Source organism: Quercus robur, chromosome 10 (assembly GCF_932294415.1).
Source record: "Quercus robur chromosome 10, dhQueRobu3.1, whole genome shotgun sequence".
Lineage (NCBI taxonomy): Eukaryota > Viridiplantae > Streptophyta > Magnoliopsida > Fagales > Fagaceae > Quercus > Quercus robur.
Genome location: NC_065543.1, coordinates 20,959,174 through 20,984,720, shown reverse-complemented (window position 1 = coordinate 20,984,720; position 25,547 = coordinate 20,959,174). Strand labels below are relative to the sequence as shown.

The following is a 25,547-nucleotide window of genomic DNA, read 5'->3' as shown; positions in this document are numbered from 1 at the left end:
TTTCAAAAAAATAGTATAAAAATTCAAAAAATTTAAAAACATCATTCCGGCTTTATATCTAGCCAAAATGGGATGGCTAAGGTTGAGAATGAGAAAAAAAAATTTCATTCCAAATCCATTCCTACCCAACTCGATTTAGAAAATTACAAAAAAATAGTATAAAAATTCAAAAAAATTAAAAAAACAGCATTCCGGCTTTATTTCTAGCCAAAACGGGATGGGAGAGGCCTAGAATGAGAAAAAAAAAATTCGTTCCAAGTCCGTTCCCAACCAATCCGGTTTAGAAAATTCCCAAAAACAAGTATAAAAATTCAAAAACATCATTGCGCCTTTATTTCTAGCCAAACCAGGATGGGAAAGGCTGAGAATGACAAAAAAAAATTTCGTTCCAAGTCCGTTCCTACCCAACCCGGTTTAGAAAATTTCAAAAAAATTGTATAAAAATTCAAAAAATTAAAAAACATCATTCTAGTTTTATTTCTAGCCAAAACGGGGCGGGAGAGGCTGGGAATGAGAAAAAAAAATTTTCATTCCTAGTCCATTCCTACCCAACCCGGTTTAGAAAATTTCAAAAAAATAGTATAAAAATTCAAAAAATTAGAAAACATCATTCCAATTTTATATCTAGCCAAAACAGAATGGGAGAGGCCAAGAATGAGTAAAAAAAAAAAAATCGTTCCGAGTCCGTTCCAACCCTACCCGGTATAGAAAATTCCAAAAAATAGTATAAAAATTTAAAAAATTAAAAAACATCTTTCCGACTTTATTTCAAGCCAAAATGGGACGGGAAGGACGAGAATGAGAAAAAAAAAAAATTGTTCCGAGTCTGTTCCTACCCAACTCAGTTTAGAAAATTTCAAAAAAATACTATAAAAATTGAAAAAATTAAAAAACATCATTCTCACTTTATTTTTAGCTAAAACGGGACGGGAGAGACCGAGAATGAGAGAAAAAAAATTCATTTCGAGTCTGTTCCTAACCAACCCGGTTAAGAAAATTCCCAAAAAATAATTAAAAAATATCATTCCAGCTTTATTTCTAGCTAAAATGGGACGGGAGAGGCCGAGAATTAGAAAAAAAAAAAAAAAAAAAAAAATCATTCTTAGTCCATTCCTACCCAACCCAATTTAGAAAATTTCTAAAAAATAGTATAAAAATTTAAAAACATCATTCCTGCTTTATTTCTAGTCAAAACAGAATGGGAAAGGCCTAAAATCCAAAAAAAAAAAAAAAATTGTTCCGAGTCCGTCCCAACCTAACCTGGTTTAGAAAATTCCAAAAAATAGTATAAAAATTCAAAAAATTAAAAAATATCATTCCGGCTTTATTTCTTGCCAAAATGTTATAGGAGAGGTCGAGAATGAGAAAACAATCCGGTCCTACCCAACCTGGTTTAGAAAATTCCAAAAAACTAGTATAAAAATTTTAAAAATTAAAAAATATAATTCCGGCATTATTTCTACCCAAAACGAGATGGGAGAGGCTAAAAATGAGAAGAGGAAAAAATTTCATTCCGAGTCCATTCCCCAACCAGGTTTAGAAAATTCCCAAAAAATAGTATAAATATTAAAAAACATCATTCCGGCTTTATTTTTAGCCAAAACTAGAACGGAAAGGACGAGAATGAGAAAAAAATATTCGTTCCGAGTTCGTTCCTACCCAACCCAATTTAGAAAATTTCAAAAAAATAGTATAAAAAATCAGAAAATTAAAAAAATCACTCCGGCTTCATTTCTAGCCTAAACAGAATAGGCATGGCCGAGAATGAGTAAAAAAAAATCGATCCGAGTCTGTTCCTACCCAACCCTGCCTAGAAAATTCAAAAAAAAAAATAGTATAAAAATTAAAAAAAAAAAAAAAAAAAAAATCATTCTGGCTTTATTTCTTGCCAAAACAGAACGAGAAAGGCCAACAATGAGTAAAAAAAAAAAATTCGTTTTGAGCCTATTCCAACCCAACCTTGTCTAGAAAATTCTAAAAAAATACTATAAAAATTCAAAAAAAATAAAATAAAAAACATCATTGGCATTACTTCTAGCCAAAACGAGATGGGAGAGGCTGAGAATGAGAAAAAAAAAATTTCGTTCTGAATCCATTCCTACCCAACCAGGTTTCGAAAATTCCCAAAAAATAGTATAAATATTAAAAAACATCATTCCCGCTTTATTTCTAGCCAAAACTAGAACGGCAAGGACGAGAATGAGAAAAAAATATTTGTTCCGAGTTCATTCCTACCCAACCCAGTTTAGAAAATTTCAAAAAAATAGTATAAAAATTCAGAAAATTAAAAAAATTATTCCTGCTTTATTTCTAGCCTAAACAGAACAGGCATGGCCGAGAATGAGTAAAAAAAAATCGATCCGAGTCCGTTCCTACCCAACCCTGCCTAGAAAATTCAAAAAAATAGTATAAAAATTAAAAAAACATCGTTTTGGCTTTATTTCTTGCCAAAACAGAACAAGAAAGGTCGACAATGAGCAAAAAAAAAAAAAAAATCGTTTTAAGCCTATTCCAACCCAACCCTGTTTAGAAAATTCTAAAAAAATACTACAAAAATTCAAAAAATAAAAATAAAAACATCATTCTGGCAATATTTCTAGCCAAAACGAGATGGGAGAGGCTGAGAATGAGAAAAAAAAATTTCGTTCCGAGTGTGTTTCTGCCCAACCCAGTTTAGAAAAATTCAAAAACATAGTATAAAAATTCAAAAAATTAAAAAACATTATTCTGGCTTTATTTCTTGCCAAAACTGAATGGGAAAGGTTGACAATGTGTAAAAAAAAAAAAATCGTTTTGAGTCCATTCCAACCCAACCTTGTTTAGAAAATTCTAAAAAAATACTATAAAAATTTTAAAAATTAAAAAACATCATTCCAGTATTATTTCTAGTCAAAACGAGACGGGAGAGGCTTAGAATGAGAAGGAAAAAAAATTAGTTCCGAGTCCATTCCTACCCAACCAGGTTTAGAAAATTCCCAAAAAATAGTACAAAAATTTTAAAAATTAAAAACATCATTCCGACTTTATTTCTAGCCAAAACTAGAAGGGAAAGGCTAAGAATGAGAAAAAAAAAAAATTCGTTCTGAGTTCGTTCCTACCCAACCCAGTTTAGAAAATTTCAAAAAAATAGTATAAAAATTCAGAAAATTAAAAAAGATCATTCCGGCTTTATTTCTAGCATAAACAGAATGAGAATGGCTGAGAATGAGTAAAAAAAATTGTTCCGAGTCCGTTCCTACCCAACCCGATCTAGAAAATTAAAAAAAAAAATAGTATAAAAATTCAAAAAATTAAAAAACATCATTCCGACTTTGTTTACAGCTAAACAGAACGGGAAAGGCCAAGAATGAGTAAAAAAAAAATTTCATTCCAAGTCCATTCCTATCAAACCCAGTCTAGAAAATTCCAAAAAAATATTACCAAATTTCAAAAAATTAAAAAACATCATTTTGGCTTTATTTCTAGACAAAATGGGACGGGAGAGCCCGAGAATGACAAAAAATAAAAATAAAAAATAAAAAATAAAAATCATTCCGAGTGCATTTCTACCCAACCCAGTTTAGAAAATTTCAAAAAAAAATTTCAAAAAATTCAAAAACATCGCTTCAGCTTTATTTCTAGCCAAAACAAAATGGGAAAGCTCGAGAATGAGTTAAAAAAAAAAAATCATTTTGAGTCCATTCCTACACAACCAGGTTTAGAAAATTCCCAAAAAATAGTATAAAAATTTAAAAAATAAAAATAAAAAAAAATAAAAACCATCATTCCGGCTTTATTTCTAACCAAAACGAGACGAGAAAGGCTGAGAATGAGAAAAAAAAATTTTCGTTCTGAGTCTGTTCCTACCCAACCCAGTTTAGAAAATTTCAAAAAAAATAGTATAAAAATTTTAAAAATGAAAAAACATCATTCCGGCTATATTTCTAGCCAAAATAGAACAGGAAAGGATGAGAATGAGTAAAAAAGAAAGAAAATCGTTCTAAGTCCGTTCCAACCCAACCCTATAAAAAGAATTCCTAAAAAATAGTATAAAACTTCAAAAAATTAAAAAACATCATTCCAGCGTTATTTCTAGCCAAAACGGGAAGGGAGAGGCAGAGAATGAGCAAAAAAAAAAGTTTAGTTCCGAGTCCATTCCTACTCATCGCGGTTTAGAAAATTCCCAAAAAATAGTATAAAATTTTTAAAAATTTAAAAACATCATTCCGGCTATATTTCTAGCCAAAATGGGACGGGAAAGGCCAAGAATGAGAAAAAAAAAAATTGTTCTGAGTCCGTTCCTACCCAACTCGGTTTAGAAAATTCGAAAATAATAGTATAAAAATTTTAAAAATTAAAAAACATCATTCTGGCTTTAATTCTAGCCAAAACAGAATGGGAAAGGCCGAGCATGTGTAAAAAAAAAAAAAAAAAAAAAAATGTTCTGAGTCCGTTACAACCTAACTCGATCTAGAAAGTTTCAATAAAATAGTATAGAAATTCAAAAAATTAAAAAAAATCATTCCGGCTTTATTTCTAACCAAAATAGAATGGGAAACGCCTAGAATGAGTAAAAAAAAAAATCATTCTGAGTCCTTTCCAACCCAACCCAGTCTAGAAAATTCCAAAAAAATAGTATACAATTTCAAAAACCTAAAAAATATCATTCCGGCTTTATTTCTTGCGAAAATGTTATGGGGGAGGCAGAGAATGAGAAAAAAGATATTTGCATTCCGATTCCATTCCTACCCAACCTGGTTTAGAAAATTCCAAAAAAATAGTATAAAAATTCAAAAATTCGTTCCAACTTTATTTCTAGCCAAACCGGGACGGGAAAGGTAGAGAATGGGAAAAAAAAAATTTCGTTCTGAGTCTATTCCTACCCTACCAAGTTTAGAAAATTTCAAAAAAATCGTATAAAAATTAAAAAAAAATTTAAAAAAAAATCATTCTGGCTTTTTTTCAAGCCAAAACGGTATGGGATTGGCTGAGAATGAGAAAAAAAAAATTTGTTTCGAGTCTGTTCCTACCCAACCAAATTTAGAAAATTTCAAAAAAATAACATAAAATTTAAAAAAATTCAAAAACATCATTCTGACTTTATTTCTAGCCAAAAAAGAATGGGAAAGGGCGAGAATGAGTGAAAAAAAAAATCGTTCTAAGTCCATTCCAACCCAACCCGATCTAGAAAATTCCAAAAAAATAGTATAAAAATTAAAAAACGTCATTCTGGCATTATCTCTAGCTAAAACGGGACAGGAGTGGCCAAGAATGAGAAAAAAAAAATTCATTCCAAGACTGTTCCTACCCAACCCGGTTTAGAAAATTCCCAAAAAATAGTATAAAAATTCAAAAAATTAAAAAACATCATTCCGACTTTATTTCTAGCCTGAATGGGATGCAAAAGGCCATGAATGAGTAAAAGAAAATTTTCGTTCCGAGTCCGTTCCAACCCAACCCGATCTAGAAAATTCCAAAAAAAAAAAAAAAAAAAAAGTAAAAAATTCAAAAACTTCATTCTGGCTTTATTTCTTGCCAAAATGGGACGGGAGATGCTGAGAATGAGAAAAAAAAATTCCGTTCCAAGTCCGTTCCAACCTAACCCGATTTAGAAAATTAACAAAAAATAGTATAAAATTTCAAAAAATTAAGAAACATCATTCTAGCTTTATCTCTACCCAAAACGGGACGAGAAAGGTGGAGAATGAGAAGAGAAATTTTCATTCCGAGTCCGTTCCTACCCAACCCAGTTTAGAAAATTTCAAAAAAATAGTATAAAAGTTCAAAAAATTAGAAAACATCATTCCAGCTTTATTTCTAGCCTGAATGGGAAGCAAAAGGCCGTGAATGAGTGAAAAACAAATTTCGTTCCGAGTCCGTTCCAACCCAACCCGATTTAGAAAATTTCAAAAAAAGAGTATAAAAATTCAAAAAATTAAAAAACATCATTCTGGCTTTATTTCCTGCCAAAACAGAATGGGAATGGTCGAGAATGGGTAAAAAAAAAAAATCGCTTTGAGTCCGTTCCAACCCATCCATGTCTATAAAATTCCAAAAAAAAAAAAATACTATAAAAATTCAAAAAACTTAAAAACATAATTCCGGCATTATTTCTAGCCAAAACGGGACGGGAGAGGTTGAGAATGAGAAAAAAAAAAATGTTGTTCCAAGTTCGTTCCTACCTAACCAGGTTTATAAAATTCTCAAAAAATAGTATAAAAATAAAAAATGATAGGTCAAAAATGAATTGATCCTTTGTGATAAATTAACTAATTAATTTAGCTAAATGAATTAATTAAGTTAATTAATCATGCAAATGCATGGTGGCACAAACAAATCACCAATAAACTAATAATAAATAACAAGTGATTTGTTTACGAATGGAGAAAACCTAATGGCAAAAACCCCACTGGATAATTTTCAAGTCACCACCCCCAAAATTCCACTATTATCAAAATAAGCTGTTACAAGTAAAGGAATCTCAGTACCTTATACCAACCTACAATTGAACCCTTACTCCAATACCCAATTGGACTTGTTTTGTAGTGACAATTTCCCCGTTTGATGCATGGCTCTCAAGTACGTGACTAACCAATGTACGGATCCCAGTACGCGGCTTTAATCACCAACTAGAGAAGGTTGTTGGCTGCAAAGTTCTTCAATTCATCCCAACAATGAAAATCAAGAAGATGCTTGGTCACAAAATCCTACGGTGCACATACACAGCAACTTCTTCACAAGAATGATGAACTAGGGCAAAACTTTGTCTATGGTTACAAATTGCTTGAACAAACTTTGCTCAACACTTGTGCAACTTGTATACACTTTGACGGCACATAAAGTAATCTTTTTATATGTCTAGGGTTAGAAGAAAAGAAAGTCCAAACACATAATCCTAGATTAGAGTCAAAACAGAATTGGAATTCTGTTTTTCATAAAACTTGACAGATACCTGTCTGTCGAGATCTTGTCGAGAAGCAGTCGAGCCACGGGGCTAGAACAGCTTCTTAAACTTGATGGATAGCTAGCTGTCAAGTTTTAATGAGCAACACTTCTTCAGCTTGAATCTTGGATAGACTTCTTCAACACTTGATCTTGAAACACAGTTTCTTGAAGTATTAAACATATCCTAGATCTACCCAAATACAAGTAAAGTGCGTTTTGTCAAAGCATAAGCCAATTACATAAAATAGTGACATATGTTCGTAACTAGTGAATAACATATGTCCTAACAAAAAAAAAATTAAAAAACATCATTCTAGCTTTATTTCAAGCCAAAAAGGTACGGGAAAGGCCGAGAATGAGAAAAAAGAAATTTTGTTCTGAGTCCATTCCTACCAAACCCGTTTTAGAAAATTTTAAAAAAAATAATATAAAAATTCAAAAAATAAAAAACATCATTTCGGCTTTATTTCTAGGCAAAACAGAATGGGAAAGGTCGAGAATGAGTAAAAAAAAATTACGTTCTGAGTCTGTTCCAGCCAACCCGATCTAGAAAATTCCAAAAAAAAATAGTAAAAAAATTCTAAAAATTAAAAAAAGTCATTTCGGCATTATCTCTAGCTAAAACGAGATGGGAGTGGCCGAAAATGAGAAAAAAAATTTCATTTCGACACCGTTCCTACCCAACCCAGTTTAGAAAATTCCCAAAAAATAGTATAAAAATTTTAAAAATTAAAAAACATCATTTTGGCTTTATTTCTAGCCTGAATGGGACACGAAAGGCCGTGAATGAGTGAAAAAAAAAAATTCATTTCCGAGTCCGTTCCAACCCAACCCAATCAAGAAAATTCCAAAAAAAATAGTATAAAAAGTCAAAAAATTCAAAAACATCATTCCTGCTTTATTTCTTGCCAAAATGGGACGAGAGATGTTGAGAATGAGAAAAAAAAAATTCCGTTCCGACTCCGTTCCTACCCAACTCGGTTTAGAAAATTAACAAAAAATAGTAAAAAATTACAAAAAAAAAAAAAAAAACATCTTTCCAGCTTTATCTCTAGCCAAAATGGAGCGGGAGAGCCCGAGAATGAGAAAAAAAAAAATCGTTTCGAGTCCATTCTGACCCAACCCGATTTAAATAATTTCAAAAAATTATTACAAAAATTCAAAAAATTAAAAAGCATCATTCCAACTTTATTTCTTGCCAAAACGGGACGGGAAAGGCAAAAAGTGGGAAAACAAAATTTTGTTCCGAATCCATTCCTACCCAACCCGGTTTAGAAAAAAAAAAAAAACAGTATAAAAATTCAAAAAACTAAAAAACATCATTTCGACTTTATTTCTAGCCAAAACAGGACGGGAAAGGTAGAGAATGGGAAAACAAAATTTCATTCTGAGTCTATTCCTACCCAACCCAAATTAGAAAATTTCAAAAAAATAGAATTGAAGTTCAAAAAAATAGTATAAAAGTTCAAAAAAAAAAAAAGAAAAAGAAAAAACATCATTACGCCTTTATTTCTAGCCAAAAGGGGACGGAAAGGCAGAGAATGGGAAAAATAATTTTCGTTCCGAGTTCGTTCCTACCCAACCTGGTTTATAAAATTTCAAAAAAATAGTATAAAAATTCAAAAAATTAAAAAACATCATTCTGGCATTATTTCAAGCCAAAACGGGATGGGAGTGGCTGAGAATGAGAAAAAAAATTTTTATTCCGAGACCAGTCCTACCCAACCCGGTTTAGAAAATTTTCAAAAAATAGTATAAAAATTCAAAAAATTAAAAAACATCATTCTGGCTTTGTTTCTAGCCCGGATGGGACGCAAAAGGCCGTGAATGAGTAAAAAAAAAAAATCGTTCCAGGTCCGCTTCAACCTAACCCGATCTAGAAAATTCCAAAAAAAAAAGTATAAAAAGTTTAAAAAAATTCAAAAACATCATATGGGCTTTATTTCTTGCCAAAATGGGACAGGAGAGGCTGAAAATGAGAAGAAAAAAAAATTCGCTCCGAGTCCGTTCCTACCCAACCCGGTTTAGAAAATTTAAAAAAAAATAGTATAAAAGTTCAAAAAATTTAAAAACATCATTCCAGCTTTATTTCTAGCCAAAATAGGACGGGAGAGCCTAGATTGAGAAAAAAAAAATTCGTTCCTAGTCCATTCCGTCCCAACCCGATTTAGAAAATTTCAAAAAAACAGTATAAAAATTCAAAAAATTAAAAAACATTATTCCGACTTTATTTCATGCCAAATCGCGATGGGAAAGGCTGAGAATAAGAAAAAAAATTTCGTTCCAATTCCGTTCCAAACCAACCCGGTTCAGAAAATTCAAAAAAAAAAAAATAGTATAAAAATTCAAAAAACTAAAAAACAACATTTTGACTTTAATTCTAAACAAAACAGAATGGGAAAGGCCGAGAATGAGTAGAAAAAAAAAAAATTTCATTCCAAGTCCGTTCCAACCCAACTTTGTCTAAAAAATTCCAAAAACATGGTATCAAATTCAAAAAATTAAAAAACATCATTCCGGCTTTATTTCTTGCCAAATCGTTACGGGGGAGGCCGAGAATGAGAAAACAAAATTTTTTGTTTCGTTTCCGTTCCTATCCAACCCGGCTTAGAAAATTCCAAAAAAATAGTATAAAAATTCAAAAAACTAAAAAACATCATTCTGGCTTTATTTCTAGCCAAAACGGGACGGGAAAGGCAAATAATGGGAAAAAAAAAATTTGTTCTAAGTCCGTTCCTACCAAACCCGGTTTAGAAATTTTTTTTAAAAAAATAGTATAAAAATTTAAAAAATTAAAAAACATCATTCTGGCATTATTTCAAGCCAAAACGGTATGGGAGAGGCCGAGAATGAGAAAACAAAATTCCATTCTGAGTCCGCTCCTACCCAACCAGGTTTAAAAAATTTCAAAAAAATAATATAAAAATTCAAAAAACTAAAAAACGTCATTCCAGCTTTATTTCTAGCCAAAACAGAATGGGAAATGCTGAGAATGAGTAAAAAAAAAATTCGTTCTAAGTCCATTCCAACGCAACCCGATCTAGAAATTCCAAAAAAATGCTATAAAATTAAAAAAATGTCATTCCGACATTATCTCCAGCAAAAACGGGACTGGAGTGGCCGAGAATATGAAAAAGAAAATTTCATTCCAAGTCCGTTCCTACCCAACCCAGTTTAGAAAATTCCCAAAAACTAGTATAAAAATTTTAAAAATTAAAAAACATCATTCCAGCTTTATTTCTAACCTGAATGGGATGTGATAGGCCGTGAATGAAAACAAATTTCATTCCGAGTCCATTCCAACCCAACCAGGTCTAGAAAATTCCAAAAAAAATTAGTATAAAAATTCAAAAACATCATTCCGACTTTATTTCTTGCCAAAATGGCCACTCTCCCTTCTCATTTCAAATCAACCCTCCACCACCAGCCAAACCAGGATTGCCCCTTGACGAACCATCTGAGTTTAATTTGAACCAATTACTCTGGGGATTCAACCACCTCACCTGGATTTTGTTTCTAGAAGTGATCTGATTCCCACTGCTAACCAAATAGGCTACCTCTGCTGCTCTAGCCAAAGTTTCGTCTAAAAGGTTGCGTTGCAGCCCTGTTCTATCAAAAACAATGCTATTTCGATGAAGCCAAAGAATCCATACAGCCATAGGAAAAATTGTTCCCCACTCTATATCCGAAATGGCGATAAACCGAGAGCATCTACAATTTAATTTCAACCAATCAACTAGGGGCACTCCATAAAAGATATTTGAAGGCAGAGGAGGCATTAAGGAGTTCCAAAAACATTTAGCTTTGGGGCAATCTCTTAAAGCATGGATAATGGTCTCAGACTCAATATTACATACAGGGCAGACCGGAGGAATTCCCATTCCCCTCTCATTAGTCTAACTTCATTTCTATTATACCACATGGACCACGCAATAGTCACCACCAACGCTGCAATATCCTCATTGAAATTATCATACATCAGTAGCATCCACAAAAGACCAGAAAAAGACTTGCTAAAATGAAAATGAATCTTAGTGCATAGCCACACTTCCAGGGCCGGCTCAAGGCCTAGGCAAGTTAGGCCTAGGCCTAAGGCCCCACTAAAAAATAAATATTTCCTTGGAAAAAAGACCCTATTTTTCATAGTTAAAGGCCCAAATTTTTATAGGTTGTACATTTTTTTATTAGTGATGTACAAATTTTACTATTAGCTTATAAATTGTCATGTTATTAATCACAAAAAATGTGATATAAACATTCATTAGTTAAATTGATGAAGCTCATCAATGAGAAACAATATCACATTATATTTTGAACATTTTATAGTACTTTTAATTAGCACATTTTTCTTTTTCATTTCTATTAAGACTCTCAAAGTGCGAGACCAATAGAACATTAACTCAATTGAAACCCTAAAATATTTCAAAAAGATGTTGCAAATGTGTTAAATCATCAATTATAGATTAATCTTTCCTAATAGTTTGAAACTTTAATTTTTGTAAACTAATATCCTATAAAACCATACACCAAATAATATCTATCTTTCTCTCTCTCTTAAAATCAAAATATAAAATTAAAAATTAGATTACAACTTTATTTAACTATGCATCGTCTTATATCCAAAACAAAGTATCTTTTTCAATCGCAATATATTTTTATTTCTTTTTATTAATATTTATAATTCAAATATGATATTCAATTCTCTATATGAAATTAACATTAGTCTAGTTGGTATTATTTATATATTTAATGTATCAAATTAACCTTAATTTAATTAGTATTAAATAATTTTGTTTAATTAATATTTACATATTAAAGGCCCCACATAAATTTTCCGCCTTAGGCCCCAAATTATGTTGGGCCGCCCCTGCCATTGACAAGACCAAAAGAAATGCCCAGAGTTCTTTGCTCCTTCTCTGCAATCGTCACATCGGTCATCCTGTTGAACACCTCGCCACACCAAATTCTCTGTGGGAAGAATTCCATGACAAGCTCTCCAAGCAAAATGACGAACTTTGTGAGGAACTTGTAGGCGCCACAACAATCTCCAAAACTTGTGATTTCTACTACTGTCTGAATTGGTACCATGGTTGACAAGCCGTAAGAGATCCATAGCTAACCTGTAAGCACTGCGCACACTAAACAAACCATTAGAATTTGCAGCCCAACCGAGCTTATCCTCAGGAAGTTGTATGCTTAGGGGTATGCTTTTGATCAAATCAACTTCATGTGGAAGGAAGACTACATCTATCACTTGAGTTTTCCAGCTAGCCAAATCGGGTGAAATCAATTCACTAACCCTTGTGTCTTCATGCTTTTTGTTAACCAAAAAAAGAAAAAAAAGAAAGAGATAATAGTGACCTTTGGTAAGACGACTTTAGCATATACATTGGGTACATTTTTTATTTTTTCGTTTTCCATTTGTGAATGATTGGAGTAGGAGTGTAGGACAATCTTTTTCCTAATTCTTTATGATAACGTGTTTGGTATTCACTAGCACATGGATCCTAATAAAGCACTTTAAATAATATATTAGTCTCGTCACACGCACTTTACCTATGCGATAAGACTTTTTTTTAACAAAATTAAAAAAAACCTATGTTTTTATTTTATATATATAATTTTTATTTTGAGAATTTAATTTATAGTAATAAAGTCAGGCAAAATATATATATATATAAGTGGATAAAGCAATTTGAAATTTAACAAAAGAGTGACTCTATTTTTTAGACAATATTTTAGTAAGAGTTAAAGTTGTATTTTTATCGAATTGTTCTTTAATTTTGTCTCAACTTAAAAATAAGGGTGTAAGAGCATTTTTGAACAAAAAAAAAAAAAAATGCCGATCCCAAATAGGAAAATACTCTTAAATAGTAGTATAGATATAATATATCAAACTATTGATTAACTTTAAATAATCCATAGTATCCCCAATAAAAAAATTAAAAAAAAAACTTTAAATAATCCATTAGCTACTATTGCTTATATAAATTAACAAGTCCATTTCAGACTCATTTAGATTGGCATCAGTGAACAGTTAATAGTTTAGGATAAAAAATAAAAATAGAGTATTAATTTATTTTGTTAATAAAATGTGTGGTGCATGTGCAAGTTGGTCGGTGGGACTGGGACAAACAGAGATTTATCACTTTTCAAGTTTGAAGGAAATGATTATGCCCAATCTTTGTAGATACAATTTTTTAATTAAGGCACGTGTATGTGTACACTTTCTATTTTATTTATTATAGTTGCAAGGAGCGTAAAATAAACCGAATTTGCAATTGGGAATTCTTTTCACCTCGATTGTGGAAGCCAGCACGTGATTTTAATTGCAAATTGAACTTAATAAATAAAAATAAAAAACAATCGGAATTGAAGTTTATGATATTAGACAACCTTAAACACGCTTGTCCGACAAAGGATTTAGAGGGACTTGATGTTTAAAATTTCATGGTACCAAATCTTCTCATAAATTCTACCAAAAAAAAAAAAAAAAAAACTCATGAAGACACACTTGTAGGTCAAAACTGCCTCACTTTTTTACTTTCTTTTTTTATTCTTAAGCTATTTTTTGTTCAGAGGGAAAGCTTTATTTATTTGGTAATCTTAGAAGCACATAACGCGTGGATCATCATCATCAGCATGGCATGATCGAGATTGTGAGCCCCCAAAACATCGCAAAACATAACATGAAAAATGAAAAGGGAGACAAGCATGCATGATGTATTACTATTTGCTCATGTTGTTGCCCGCCCTTATTTGCCAAAATGTACACACTAGTTCATCTGACAATAAATGTGTATCGAGCTATCGTTGATGTTACTTTTGCCTTTATGGCTTCAATTGCTTTTAGCAAATATGAGTGCTCATCAAACCACTAGCACTCCCATCCATTGTGACAATTAGAATATCTATACATATGGCTCACAATAATTTCTTTTTATGAGTACACTAAATGCATTGAAATTGATTCGTCATCATTTTCAGCAAGTTGGCTTTCATTTACGCTTTATTTCCAGTGAAAGATATCATTCTTTAGATTTTTCTAATGGTTGCAAAATGAGGTGTACCGTATCATATTGGCAACTAAAATTGATATGAATATCCCCTAAAATGTAACAATACAATATTGAGCTGTACTGGCCAATATTGGCTATATCAAGAGTTTTTCAGACGTTGCGATTGATATTGATATTTTAGTCAATACATGGAAAAAAAAGTTAAAAAAGAAAAGAAAAAGACAAAGGGTTATAAACATTTGGGCTACGATATTGGACTAATCTTGAAATGCTATAACAATATTAATCGATACCAAAATATTTCATTCGTATGTTGAAATCGAAATGACCTTTTTTGGTATGGTATTGAGAAGTTTGGTGAAGTTTACGTTTGAATTTTTTAATTTATTATTATTTTTTAACACGTGACAAAAATGCAGATCATATCGAGTTAACATAGTTCATCAAAGACCAATTTAGGCCATAAGAATAGCAACATGTTTTAGTCCAAATGAATGTGACTCATACTCAATTTAACCCAAGTCCGAATGGTTCAAACCCAAACCCGCCCAACCCAATTGGTTTGCTAGGTAAATTTCAAATAAAGAATGTGGCTTGTCAATATTAAGGGTTTGTTTAGATACCACTTATTGCTAAAAACTGAAAATATTATAACAAAAGAATTTTAAATATGTGAATAGTGCCGTGAGATCCATTTTTAATGAAAGTTTGGCTAAAAAAAGAGGTTTATAGGTCCTGTGAATAGTGCATGAGACCCATGCGCAAAACGCTGGACGTTTGCGCTATCCAAACGTTCACCAAGTAAACAAGAGTATAATATAATATTCTATGTTAAAAGACACCACATACAATCCAAAAACCTTGTATAAATCAGTGTTTTATTTCCATTAGAATGTTCCTAAAAGACTAAATTGGCAAATGATTAATTACTTAAGGTGAGCAATCAGTGAGTTCATTAGGTACATTCATTGTTTGTGAGTCCCAGGGCATCTCCCACATTTAATTGGCTTCTCATGGTTCTCCTCCCTATCCCTCCATTACCCTTCCTCATCATTGCAGCAAATTCCCCGTAATCTATTTGTCCATCCTGCAAAACAAAACACTTTCATTAGTATAAATTACTGTAAAAAGAGATTCATAACTTCAAGATGGAGAGTACCAATCCAGCTCATAAGTTATGATAGGATAGGATCATACAAAGAGTTGTTGGATAATAAGTTTAATTAAGAGAGAGAGCTCAAGATTTGATTTTTACATGAGAGATGCCATTTGTAAAACAATAGGTCCATGGGTATCAGTTCAGCTTCTAAACATAAAACCATTAGGCTCATCGGCACCATGCAACATGTGAATGTAATCTTCAAATCACTCAAAATTTTGCTAATTAAATTCTCATTTAAGCTAAAAATAATTTTTCTGAATAAATAAACAGTTTAAAAAAAGAGGAGCAGATAACAGTCCCTCTCATCATTGTCAGACATAAATGAACATACTTACATTGTCTTGATCAATTTCATTAATCATTTCATCGAGGTGGACTTCGCTTAAACCAAACTCATTGCAGGCTTGTTGAAGCTCATCAATAGTTATGTAACCACTACCATCCTTGTCAAAAAAGGAGAAGGCTGACAATAAATTCTCCTCTCTCTCCAACTTATTCAAGTGCAGTGTAGCAGCAAGAAATTCACCATAGTCAAGTGTTCCGCTGTTATCAATATCTGCCTACCAAACACCAACAAGTAAGATACTTGTCCCACAAAGAAAACCACAGTAGATTAGACTGATGGTGGAGACAGTTTTTCTTACTGCATCCATAAGATCCTTGATCTCGGATTCCATAAGTTCAGAGCCCACTCGCTTTAATCCTTCTTTCAGTTCATCAAACGTTATTGTTCCACTGTTGTCTGTGTCTAGCATTTTGAACAACTCTTTCAAACCGCCGATTTCTTCTTCAGAAAGTTTCTCAGCTATGACCTACAATAGAGTTCAAAAATTAATTCAGTGACCAATAAAAATGTCACCATCATAACAAATAAGTAAGCCCGTAAGTAGTGGAATCAGATATAAGGCCTAGGTAAAAGATACGTGACTGTTGTTTCATTTTTGTCCAAGTATCATATATTCATTAAAGAAAGACAGTCCTAGGATATCAAATTGGTGAACATTATAATTTGTCCGTTGGCAATTGCGTGAATGTTTTTAACAAAAGAAAAACATCAATTTTGATATACTATCTGTTGTGCAATAACACTCCCAAGATTCAAATCAAAAGCAGTAAAGACAAAAAACACATCAACAAGCACACACAAAAAACAAGATTCCTATATCCACAAACGAAAATGAGAAGAAAGTTTCACTAAGAAAACAGGGAGATTACAACAGTGGCACAGAAACTCTCTCTCAAGAAAAAACCTTTACTGCCTTGACTACTTGAAACTCTTTCACCAAGAAAATTCTAATATTTCTTGAAATATATATGTTGCGGATTGGAACACTCTCTCTCATCTAAACACAATAGGAGCCCAGTTACATATATGCTATAAGAGTAGGCGTCAGTGCCGTGGTCTAAAAATCCAAATAGGATGGGACTCCTAAGTTAAAGGGAAAGAGGAGGGTGGTTTTACTGTTTTGCAGGGCAGTAGTACATATCCTGCATATACTGCTAATTGTATCTTCTATTAAACACAACTCAAAGAGAGGTCCAAAGCAATAGAGCACAAAGAAAAGCCCTAGGAAAGCTTCTAGGAGATAAAGACCCTACAAAAACCAACATGCAGTGTCGATAAATACATGTTTCGGCAGTCAATGCTGGTCAACAGCAGCTGGCGATAGTCGATGGTTGTCAGAGGCAGTAGTCAGCAGCTGCACCGGTCTGACGTGGTAAGATACTAAAGTGGAAATGAAAAAGGTAGATGACATGGCATTGATGTTGACGTCCCATGCTAAAGTGACACAATATGTATCTAACATATGGCACAAACAGAGCGACTAGACTGTTCATGTGTATAGGGGCACGTGAATGAGGGTGTGCCAGCACGTGAAGAATCCTAGTGGCTCATGGGACTGCTCACCAAGCTATTGGCAGGGCTTGAGAGCACCTGAGGGCTCGGAATCAAGTCTGGTTTGAGTACTTCAGACGATCTTGAGACAAAGAACTTATTATCTATGTGATCAATTTGATGTGAAAGTGAGATTGGTAGTGTCGAACAAGCTAGATTAATGTGGTTCAACTTGACGGTCTATATCTACAGCAGAAAATTTAGATGACTATATATTTACTATGATGAATTGTGTTTACAATAAACCCTAAGTAGGGTATATATTAGAGCTAAGTTAACTCTAGCTTCTTGCTGATAATGCAATGATAACATAATGACAATATGCTAAGAAATTTCAATCGCTCATGTTAAAACGATGATTTTGCTGCATCCAGTATACTCCTCTAATTTATCTGGCATTGGCATCCTTGGAATTGGAATTTTCAATATAGGAGCTGTTGTCTTTTGATAAAAAATGCTGTCAAGCTTCTCCACAGTCCATTTCATCTTATTGGCTCTCATCAGACTGTTTCCAAGCCTTTTTTTATGACCTCCGTTGACTCCTCTTCCCTAACCCACATTGCCTCAAGCCCAAATATACACAGTAGTCTCTCGTTCTCTATGCTTGAGTTTAGCATCAGAGGACTAAGGTCTGACCAGACAGCAGGTGGGTGGATCACCCCTACATTAGGAACTACCATTCAACACCACAGATAGCTTGGTGAAGCCTCTCTTTGATAATTGGCAAGCCTTCCTTTTTGTTGCTCCAGACATATGTGTATCCTAAAAAGCCCAAATCAATCACCCCATGTCTAAAGATGAAATCACTCATTTTAATTGTATTGCAACCCATGGCCAATCAAAATACTCCAGGATGCTGTCAAGACTCTTCCATAACTCATTTCTTTGACTAAAGTAAGGAAATCCATAGACATTCATAAGCAACCATTCTTTGCCCTTTGGATCTGAGCAAACTTTTAGAGCTAACACTCTTTGGTTTGCACCAATAAATTTTACATTCACTCCCTTCCTTCAAAGGACCGTCAGACCTCCAGCGCAGCCCACTACCCAACCACCCCCCCCCATACTAATACACTTGTACAAAGCCAACCTTCTTCAAAGCCCTTCCACTCTATTTTCTAAGGCTATAGTTACTATTAATTGGATACAATCCAGATTCTGTTTTCTGATTAAGTCTTTCAAAGCCTTAACTGCTGCAGCCCTGTTGATACCTTGGCAATTCCATGTTAGCACAATCATTACTTGGAAAGGGGCACTAAACTCAGCTTAGACAATAGAACAAACTAGTTAAGGGCATCATGAACAGGATAACTAAACTGTAAAGAACTTTGAGTAAAGACTATGAAGAGAGAGAGAGAGAATAGTGATAAAAGGTGTTTGGAATGGTTTAACCTATGCTTTGAAAAGATAGCACTGGCTTGTGGAAAAGTAAAACCAACGTGGTAGAAAAAAAGGTCAAGAAAATAAAATGAGAAGGGAAAGAGGAATTTGAAGTCCAGAATACCAGGATCCGCTTAAACTAAAGCTAAGAAAAACATAGCACTGACCAAAGCAACACTCCAAGTGCATGTTAGTAGGGGTTAACGTATCGCCAGAGAAGCTGTTCTTTTGTTTCCACTACTATACTATCATTCTGTCCTAGAGCATGCTTATTTTATATATTGTGCGTAGTAGCACATATTAGCTCACATACAATATGACATTGTCTCAGCAGTAAACTATTTAAGTAGAAGAATGAAGAATCTACAAAACTTTGTTGCACAACAATTAGAGTATTGGTCTTGAAGCATGAAAACTTTAATAGAATCAGTTCACCCAAAGTTCAACCTAATTTATGTAAATTTAGTTGTAGTTTTCCAAAGGAAGTTGATCCCAGACTTTGTGTATGTTCAGGACATTAGGTTAACATTGCTCAATAGTCCAAGGAATCAACTATCAAAGATATGTAACGAAAAAGTATTACTAGAATCAATCCTTACACGCAAAGCCATCTTCTTAAGTTTGTTCATTGCAGAGAACTTCTTTAGGTGAGATAGCACTGCAGAATCAATCGGTTTATCGGGAGCATTGTCATCTGCAATCCATGGGTGGCCTGATACAAAAATCACTTTAGTATACCAACATTTTACAAATCCTGTGAAATTGATAATGCAAGGAATTGATTAGGATTCATCTTCTCTTAATATCCAAACAAGCCACCCTGCTTAACACAACTGTACAGTGAAAGAGGCTTACAAAGGACTTCATGAGCTTTTGGCCTTTTCTTTGGATTCCGATCAAGCATTTTCCGAATGAGTTCCTTAGCACTTTCGGAGATGACAGGCCATGGGTCAGAGTGAAAATCTAATTTGCCTTGTAAAATCTCTCGGAAGATTCCCTTTTCAGTTTCTGTAGGTAACAAAAGATGCAAAACTACATCGGTAATATGAATTTGACATATAGAAAGCAGATTCTTTAGTGATATATCTCAAACATCAATTAATATGGTTTCATTTGGATTTGAGAATTTAAAATCAAGGGATTTGAATAACAAGTACTAGTATAAATTGTTTGATATGAACTTTAACAATAAATGACAAATTTGAGCTTTAGGGATTTTGTTCCAACCAAAAAACTTGTGTTATAAATTTGAAATAAGATCTTATGTTTAATCATTTAAATTGTTAATAAAGCTTAAATCCATTTATGAATTTCAGAAAAAATCTGTACTTTTCATAATTTATTCAAGCCTTTATATGAATTCAAATCCTTTCTCTTCAAATGCTTCCATTCAAATGAACCATTATACTTCAGAGATAGATACCAGCCCAAAAAGGTGGCACCCCACTCAGCAAGATGTATAATATAACTCCTGCACTCCATATATCTATTTCAGGTCCATAATGTTTGCGCAACACCTCTGGTGCAACATAGTACGGACTCCCAACAACAGCAGAAAAGGTTTGACCTGGAAAGTATCATACAAAAACCAGCATGTCATGTCAAATAGAGATAAGAACCGCCATATTTAGAACAATAAAGCATGAAAGATCACGTCACAAGTACATTAGCAATGAAACAAGAAAGTATCAACCTCCAAAAATTTATTTTTCCAACAATCAGCTATGATATCTATAGGAAACTTCCTTTCTTTCTTCTTTGTGGCTCTTTTTAAATATGAAACTGATCCTTCTCCTCCATCAGAATTCATCGTCTTATGAATAAAGTGGGAGATGAAGGCAATGAGACAACTAAAACTAAAGGAAAAATACATAACAGATGGAGAAGATTGGGACTTGGGGGGGGGGGGGGGGGGGAACTAATGCAACTTTTCTCGTACAAAGTGTTACTCCCAAAATTTTGGGATCCACTATAGATGATCAACAGACTTATTAGGGTTTGTCACATTTATTCTTCTCCACCATCCAATCCTATCCTATACTCCCGGTCACCTCCTTAATTAATTTTCAAATTTTTACTACTTCTACCAATATTATTTCAGTTTTTCTTTAACTTTTTTCGTTTCTTTGACTTGAATCAAATCACTACTTTCCACTATTGCATTAATCACTCTCCTTTGTACATGAACAAACCATCTTAATTGATGCTCCCTTATCTTTTCATCAATGTTAACTACCCCTATCTTTAAACGATTTTTTTCATTTCATATCCTACCTTGTCTTTTATTTCCATACATCTTAACATTTTTATTTCAAATACACTTAAGTATTGCATCTTAATAGCCCAAAACTTAGTACCATAAATTACAGTTAGTTTTATAGTAATCTTATATAACTCTCCCTTCTAATTTGATAGTCATTCCACAATCACACTATTTTTAATGCATTTACACATTTCATCCACCATGCTCTTATTCTTTCATTTAAATCCTTCTCAAATATCTCAATCCTTATTAATTATTGATCCAAAATATCAAAAGAACTCACCATTTGATATCTCTTTACCATCATGTTTTAAAACCACTTAATCTTTGTTTCTACTTTTACCAAACTTACACTTAAAAACTCTATTTTAGTTTGACTTAACCTAAAAATAGTCTTTAGATTCTAAAGCATCCCTCCAAATTTCCAAATTGGCACTACTCCACCTCTAGTTTCATCAACAAAAACTATGTTGTCCACAAAAAATCGTAGACAAACAGACTTCATCCTAGATCAATCTAGTAAAGCTTGTCCATAACCAGTGTAAATAGATATGGAAATTTTTTGATAAATAAACTTTATGAAAATATGAACACCACCCTGTATACAGTAGGTCTATGCAGGTTGACGAATCAAGAGAAATTACAATCATCTAGGAAATCAAACAAATTTGGACTGGAATGGCATGATAAAGTCATCCATTTGAATAAGGATCGAAGTAAAAGCATCTTAAGATCTGTCATAAACTGTTTTGATCCACTGAATGCTCTATTATTTCACTCTCCAAATAGCCCACATAAGACCTAAAGCTACAGCTTTCCGAATGGGGCCCCTAACAAATCCACAACCTTTTGGGGCATAATCCATTCCACCCCAAATAAGCAAAATACCTATGACCATAAATAGATATGGATTTAAAGTTTATCCTTGATGTAAACTTAATGCAATAGGAAACACACTAGTGAGTAGTGATGCCTCCACTTGTTCTCATGCTTGTTACAGTTGTGTCATACAAATACTTAATCACCTTAGTATATTTTAAAGGAAACCCTTTATTTTCTTAAACCTAACACATAACCTCTCCACATATTCTAGGTCAATAAAAATCATATAAAATTTGAACATCAATAAGGGGTTTTGCCTTAAGGATTGGCTTGAAGTTAGCCAAGAGGTTTAATTGGATGCATTTGATTCTTGCTACTAATTCTACAAATGCAAAGGATATTTTGCCTCCTTGGAAGATTGCCAAGCTGATAAGAGATGTTAAATATTTAATGGCTTCTTTCAAACTTGTAAGATAAATACGTGTACAGAAAAATAAATAGTCTAGCTGATACTTTGGCAAGATGGTCAGAATCTAGTTATGTTGCCTCATGAGCATCCACTCAGGTTACGAGAATGATTCACAAAGATATTAGAAGATGTATTTCTTCTAGAGTACTTTGAGCAATAAATTTGGTTCAACAAAAAATAAGTTGCTGCCAAAAAGAAAAGAATCAGAACAAGAACCCATTATGATCCATTTAACATCCAGTTCAGATATTATCCAAATAAATTAAACAAGGAAGCAGGTACATTCATATTGGATATTAAACAATATCTGATATGACCCCCACACAAACCGAAACAAAAATTTTAATGAACAAGGAATTTTTGAACATAAAACCTTGACAAAAATTTCCATTCACGTCAAACTTGGAAACAACCAGATTAGAATTCATTTACTCGAACACAAAACAACAGTTTCAATTCAAGGAAAAAAAAAAATTAAATTAGAACTTTCTCATAGAAATCATTATATGCAAATGCAAATGCAAACCAACCAAAATCATAAATCATTAACAGAAATAGAAAGAAGCCCAATAAGTAGATTGAAACAGAAATAAATAAAATCATAAATCATTAACGGGAAAGAAAACCCATCGAAATTGCACTAACAAAAAATAATAAGAAAACCCAAGAAAGAACCTGGCTTGTAGAAGACAGAGAGGCCAAAATCAGTGGCTTTAAGAGCAGCATCCTCGTCCACACTATGAAACAAGAAGTTCTCAGGTTTGAGGTCTCTATGCATGACGCCAAGAGAATGACAGGTCTGAACAACCTCAACAATAGTCTTTATCAACTTTGCAGCCTCTCTCTCACTATAATGTCCCTTCTTCACTATCCTATCAAAAAGCTCTCCACCCTCACACAGCTCCATCACCAAATACACAGCCACAATGTCCTCGTACGTACCTCGGATCCTCACCACATTTGGATGCTCTGACAAGTGGTGCATAATCTGAATCTCTCTCAAAACATCATCATAGTCCTCAGCGTATAACAGCTTGCGCTTTGGGATGGACTTGCAGGCGTACTTGTTACCTGTAGATTTTTCTGTGCACAAAAATGTGATGCCAAACTGGCCTTGCCCAAGCTTTCTGCCAAGTGTGTAGAGGTCTCTCAGGTTTTTGGTTTGGTAGGGAAGAACCCATTTGCGCTTTGAATCTCTTGGCGGTGGAGCTGAGCCTGAGCTTGATTTGCTCGTCATCTCTTAGAAAAATGTTTGAGATGTTTTTAGATTAGCATGAACTATGAAGAGATTATTTTTGTCAAGAGAGACAGAGTAGAAGACCCAAGATAGGCCTACAAACCTGACCCTACAGCTACCGTTTCACACTGCTTTGATCACTTTTTAAGGAGCAATTGTATGAACATAGAAAATACCATAATTTTTGTCGCAACTTATCATGTTTTGCGAACGATGAGGAGAGGAAGTGTGAGTCCATCATTTGACCTCAACTATTTCACACCTCAACATGACAAGTCACAACAAAAATTATTGGAATTTTTGCTTATTTTCAAGTTTTAAGGTTAGATTCCCTCTATTTCTCTGCACAGTTACTGATTTGGTGTCCTTGTATAGTTTTTCAAAATAAAGAAAAGTCAATATATAACAAGTATTCTTCTAACATAACGTGACAGAAACTCTGAAAATTTTCTCACTCTGATAATAAAAAAAGTACTTGAGTTTGGATTTAAATTCGCAAGAACTGTTTTTTTTTTTTTTTTTTTTAAACAGGATATGAGAAAAAATAAAAATGAGAAGAGGTGTAACGTGATGGTGGTGGATACATTAAACACAAGTCTAATCTAAAATTTAATCTTAATGCAGCTTTTAGAATAAACAATGATATATTCCTCTCACATGACTCATCTAGTGAAAAAGCAGTCATCAAAATTAAAAGATACCCAATCGGCCAATAGCCAAAGACACGCCAAACATACATGAAAAATGTAAAGAAGTAGGTATAACTTGGTTTAGACGCATGGAAAAATCAACGAAGGGAGAAGACAAAAAATAAATGGTCAAACCCTTTGTATACGTTGCGTCAAGAGGGTTATTATTAGGAATTCAAATTCTCTGTCACAAAATAGGCTCTACTTCATGTATCACTAATTAAAAAATAACATGCATTTATTTATTTATGGAAAATACTAACAGATATTTTAGGGTATCGATTAACAATCCATTTAAAGAAATTTTTTATAGAAAAAGGGAAAAAAAAAGTTTTGACAACTTTTTTAATTTCCCATAAAAATAATGTTAAAATTTTTCTAAAATGAATTGTTAGTCATTACCCTAAGAGCATTCGTTAGCATGACTCTTTATTTATTTATTTTTTTCTCAAAATAACAAAAAAAAAGCCTAACGTTTTAATGAAAGTTAGTGTATGAAGTTACTGACACCTCTCACCTCCATTAATTTCTCTCTTTTTCTCAAAAGACTGCACCATCACCAAAGAAGCTATCACAAGAGGGAAAAAAAAGTTCCTATACGTACCTGAATTTAGAAATTTGATAATAATAATTAAAAAAAACCATAAATAATCCATATATGAAATAAATCAAAAATCCAGTATCCAAACAAATCGATCTATGGGTTATAACCTTCATGCGCCCCTACAAACACGTCTCTCTAAGCTTATAACCACAATGATAATACCACTACAACATTAGCCTACTTATACTAGTGCCATGCCATCCAGTATCCACACATCCCACCAGATTGCTTAGTACCAAACAACAAAACTCCCAAAGGGTCACCATTTGATAAGATACCTACTTGTTTATGAAATCAATGTTTGCTTCGAAGATGAAGTGCAAGCACAGGTTGAAGTCAGTCTCCGATCCTAGCCTCATCCTTTTTCGTCAGATTGACATCAAGATTTGGGGAATTTGGGGTTAGTTGTGAAAAATCTCCTAAGAGAAGAAATTAAGAAATTGCCCACAGAAAAAGCCAAAACCTCCAACAAGAAGAAATTATCCACAACTTAAAAAATTGGGAGGTGAAGATTGATTATACAGAATAGTGCTTCTTTGAGCTGTGGAGAAAAAAGTGAGCAAAGGGGAGGTCAGTAGAGGAAGGTGGGAGGTTGAAGGTGTCAGTGGCTTGAGGCATTAACTTTTGTTAGTTTGAGAAAGAAATAGATGCCTATCATTTTTTAATCAGTGGTACATGGAGTGGAGCATATTTTGTCAGACAGAAGATTTGGACTTATTGTTAGTGCACACTTGTTATTTCACACAATTAGGTTGTAAATGATTCAAGTTCTATGAGTATTGAATGCTTAAGTTCAGCTTGAGCTTGAACTAAGCCTTTAAACTATGTTTAAGTTTAAGTTTGTTAGATAGTTCAAAAGCTTAAACTAGATTTGACTTGGCTTAACTTGATTCATTAGTCAAACTTGACCTCAAACTAAAGCTTCATATGAAGTTTTTGAGCTCAATATCAAGCTTTTAAACTTAAGATCCAATACAAGAACATCATCAAACCCATATTAAGTATACAATTGTTGAGGGGGGAAATTGATGTGTTAAGGTTTTAAAGATTTAGGATTAAATATTTAGAATTATATTTTGTA

The 25,547-nt window shown here is 33.1% G+C and overlaps 1 protein-coding gene across 1 annotated transcript; it reads right to left on the bottom strand.

Moving 5' to 3' along the window:
• Positions 1-14,791: 14,791 nt before the first annotated feature.
• Positions 14,792-23,423, bottom strand: LOC126703098 (calcium-dependent protein kinase SK5). Its single transcript, XM_050402011.1, has 7 exons — positions 22,612-23,423; positions 19,806-19,949; positions 19,238-19,390; positions 18,982-19,094; positions 15,750-15,917; positions 15,441-15,665; positions 14,792-15,030 (listed from the first exon to the last, which is right to left on the bottom strand). The coding sequence occupies exons 1-7, from the start codon at positions 23,171-23,173 to the stop codon at positions 14,899-14,901; spliced, it is 1,497 nt and encodes a 498-aa protein (XP_050257968.1). The 5' UTR covers positions 23,174-23,423; the 3' UTR covers positions 14,792-14,898.
• Positions 23,424-25,547: the final 2,124 nt, after the last annotated feature.

Excerpts from the sequence above, each read along its gene's own strand:
- LOC126703098 (XM_050402011.1), bottom strand. The coding sequence starts at position 23,173 with ATGACGAGCAAATCAAGCTCAGGCTCAGCTCCACCGCCAAGAGATTCA. Across the intron at positions 19,095-19,237 it reads AAAAGCTCATGAAGTCCTTT|GCCACCCATGGATTGCAGAT; the intron begins GTAAGCCTCTTT and ends TTTTTGTATCAG. Across the intron at positions 15,666-15,749 it reads TCAAGGATCTTATGGATGCA|GCAGATATTGATAACAGCGG; the intron begins GTAAGAAAAACT and ends GGTGTTTGGTAG.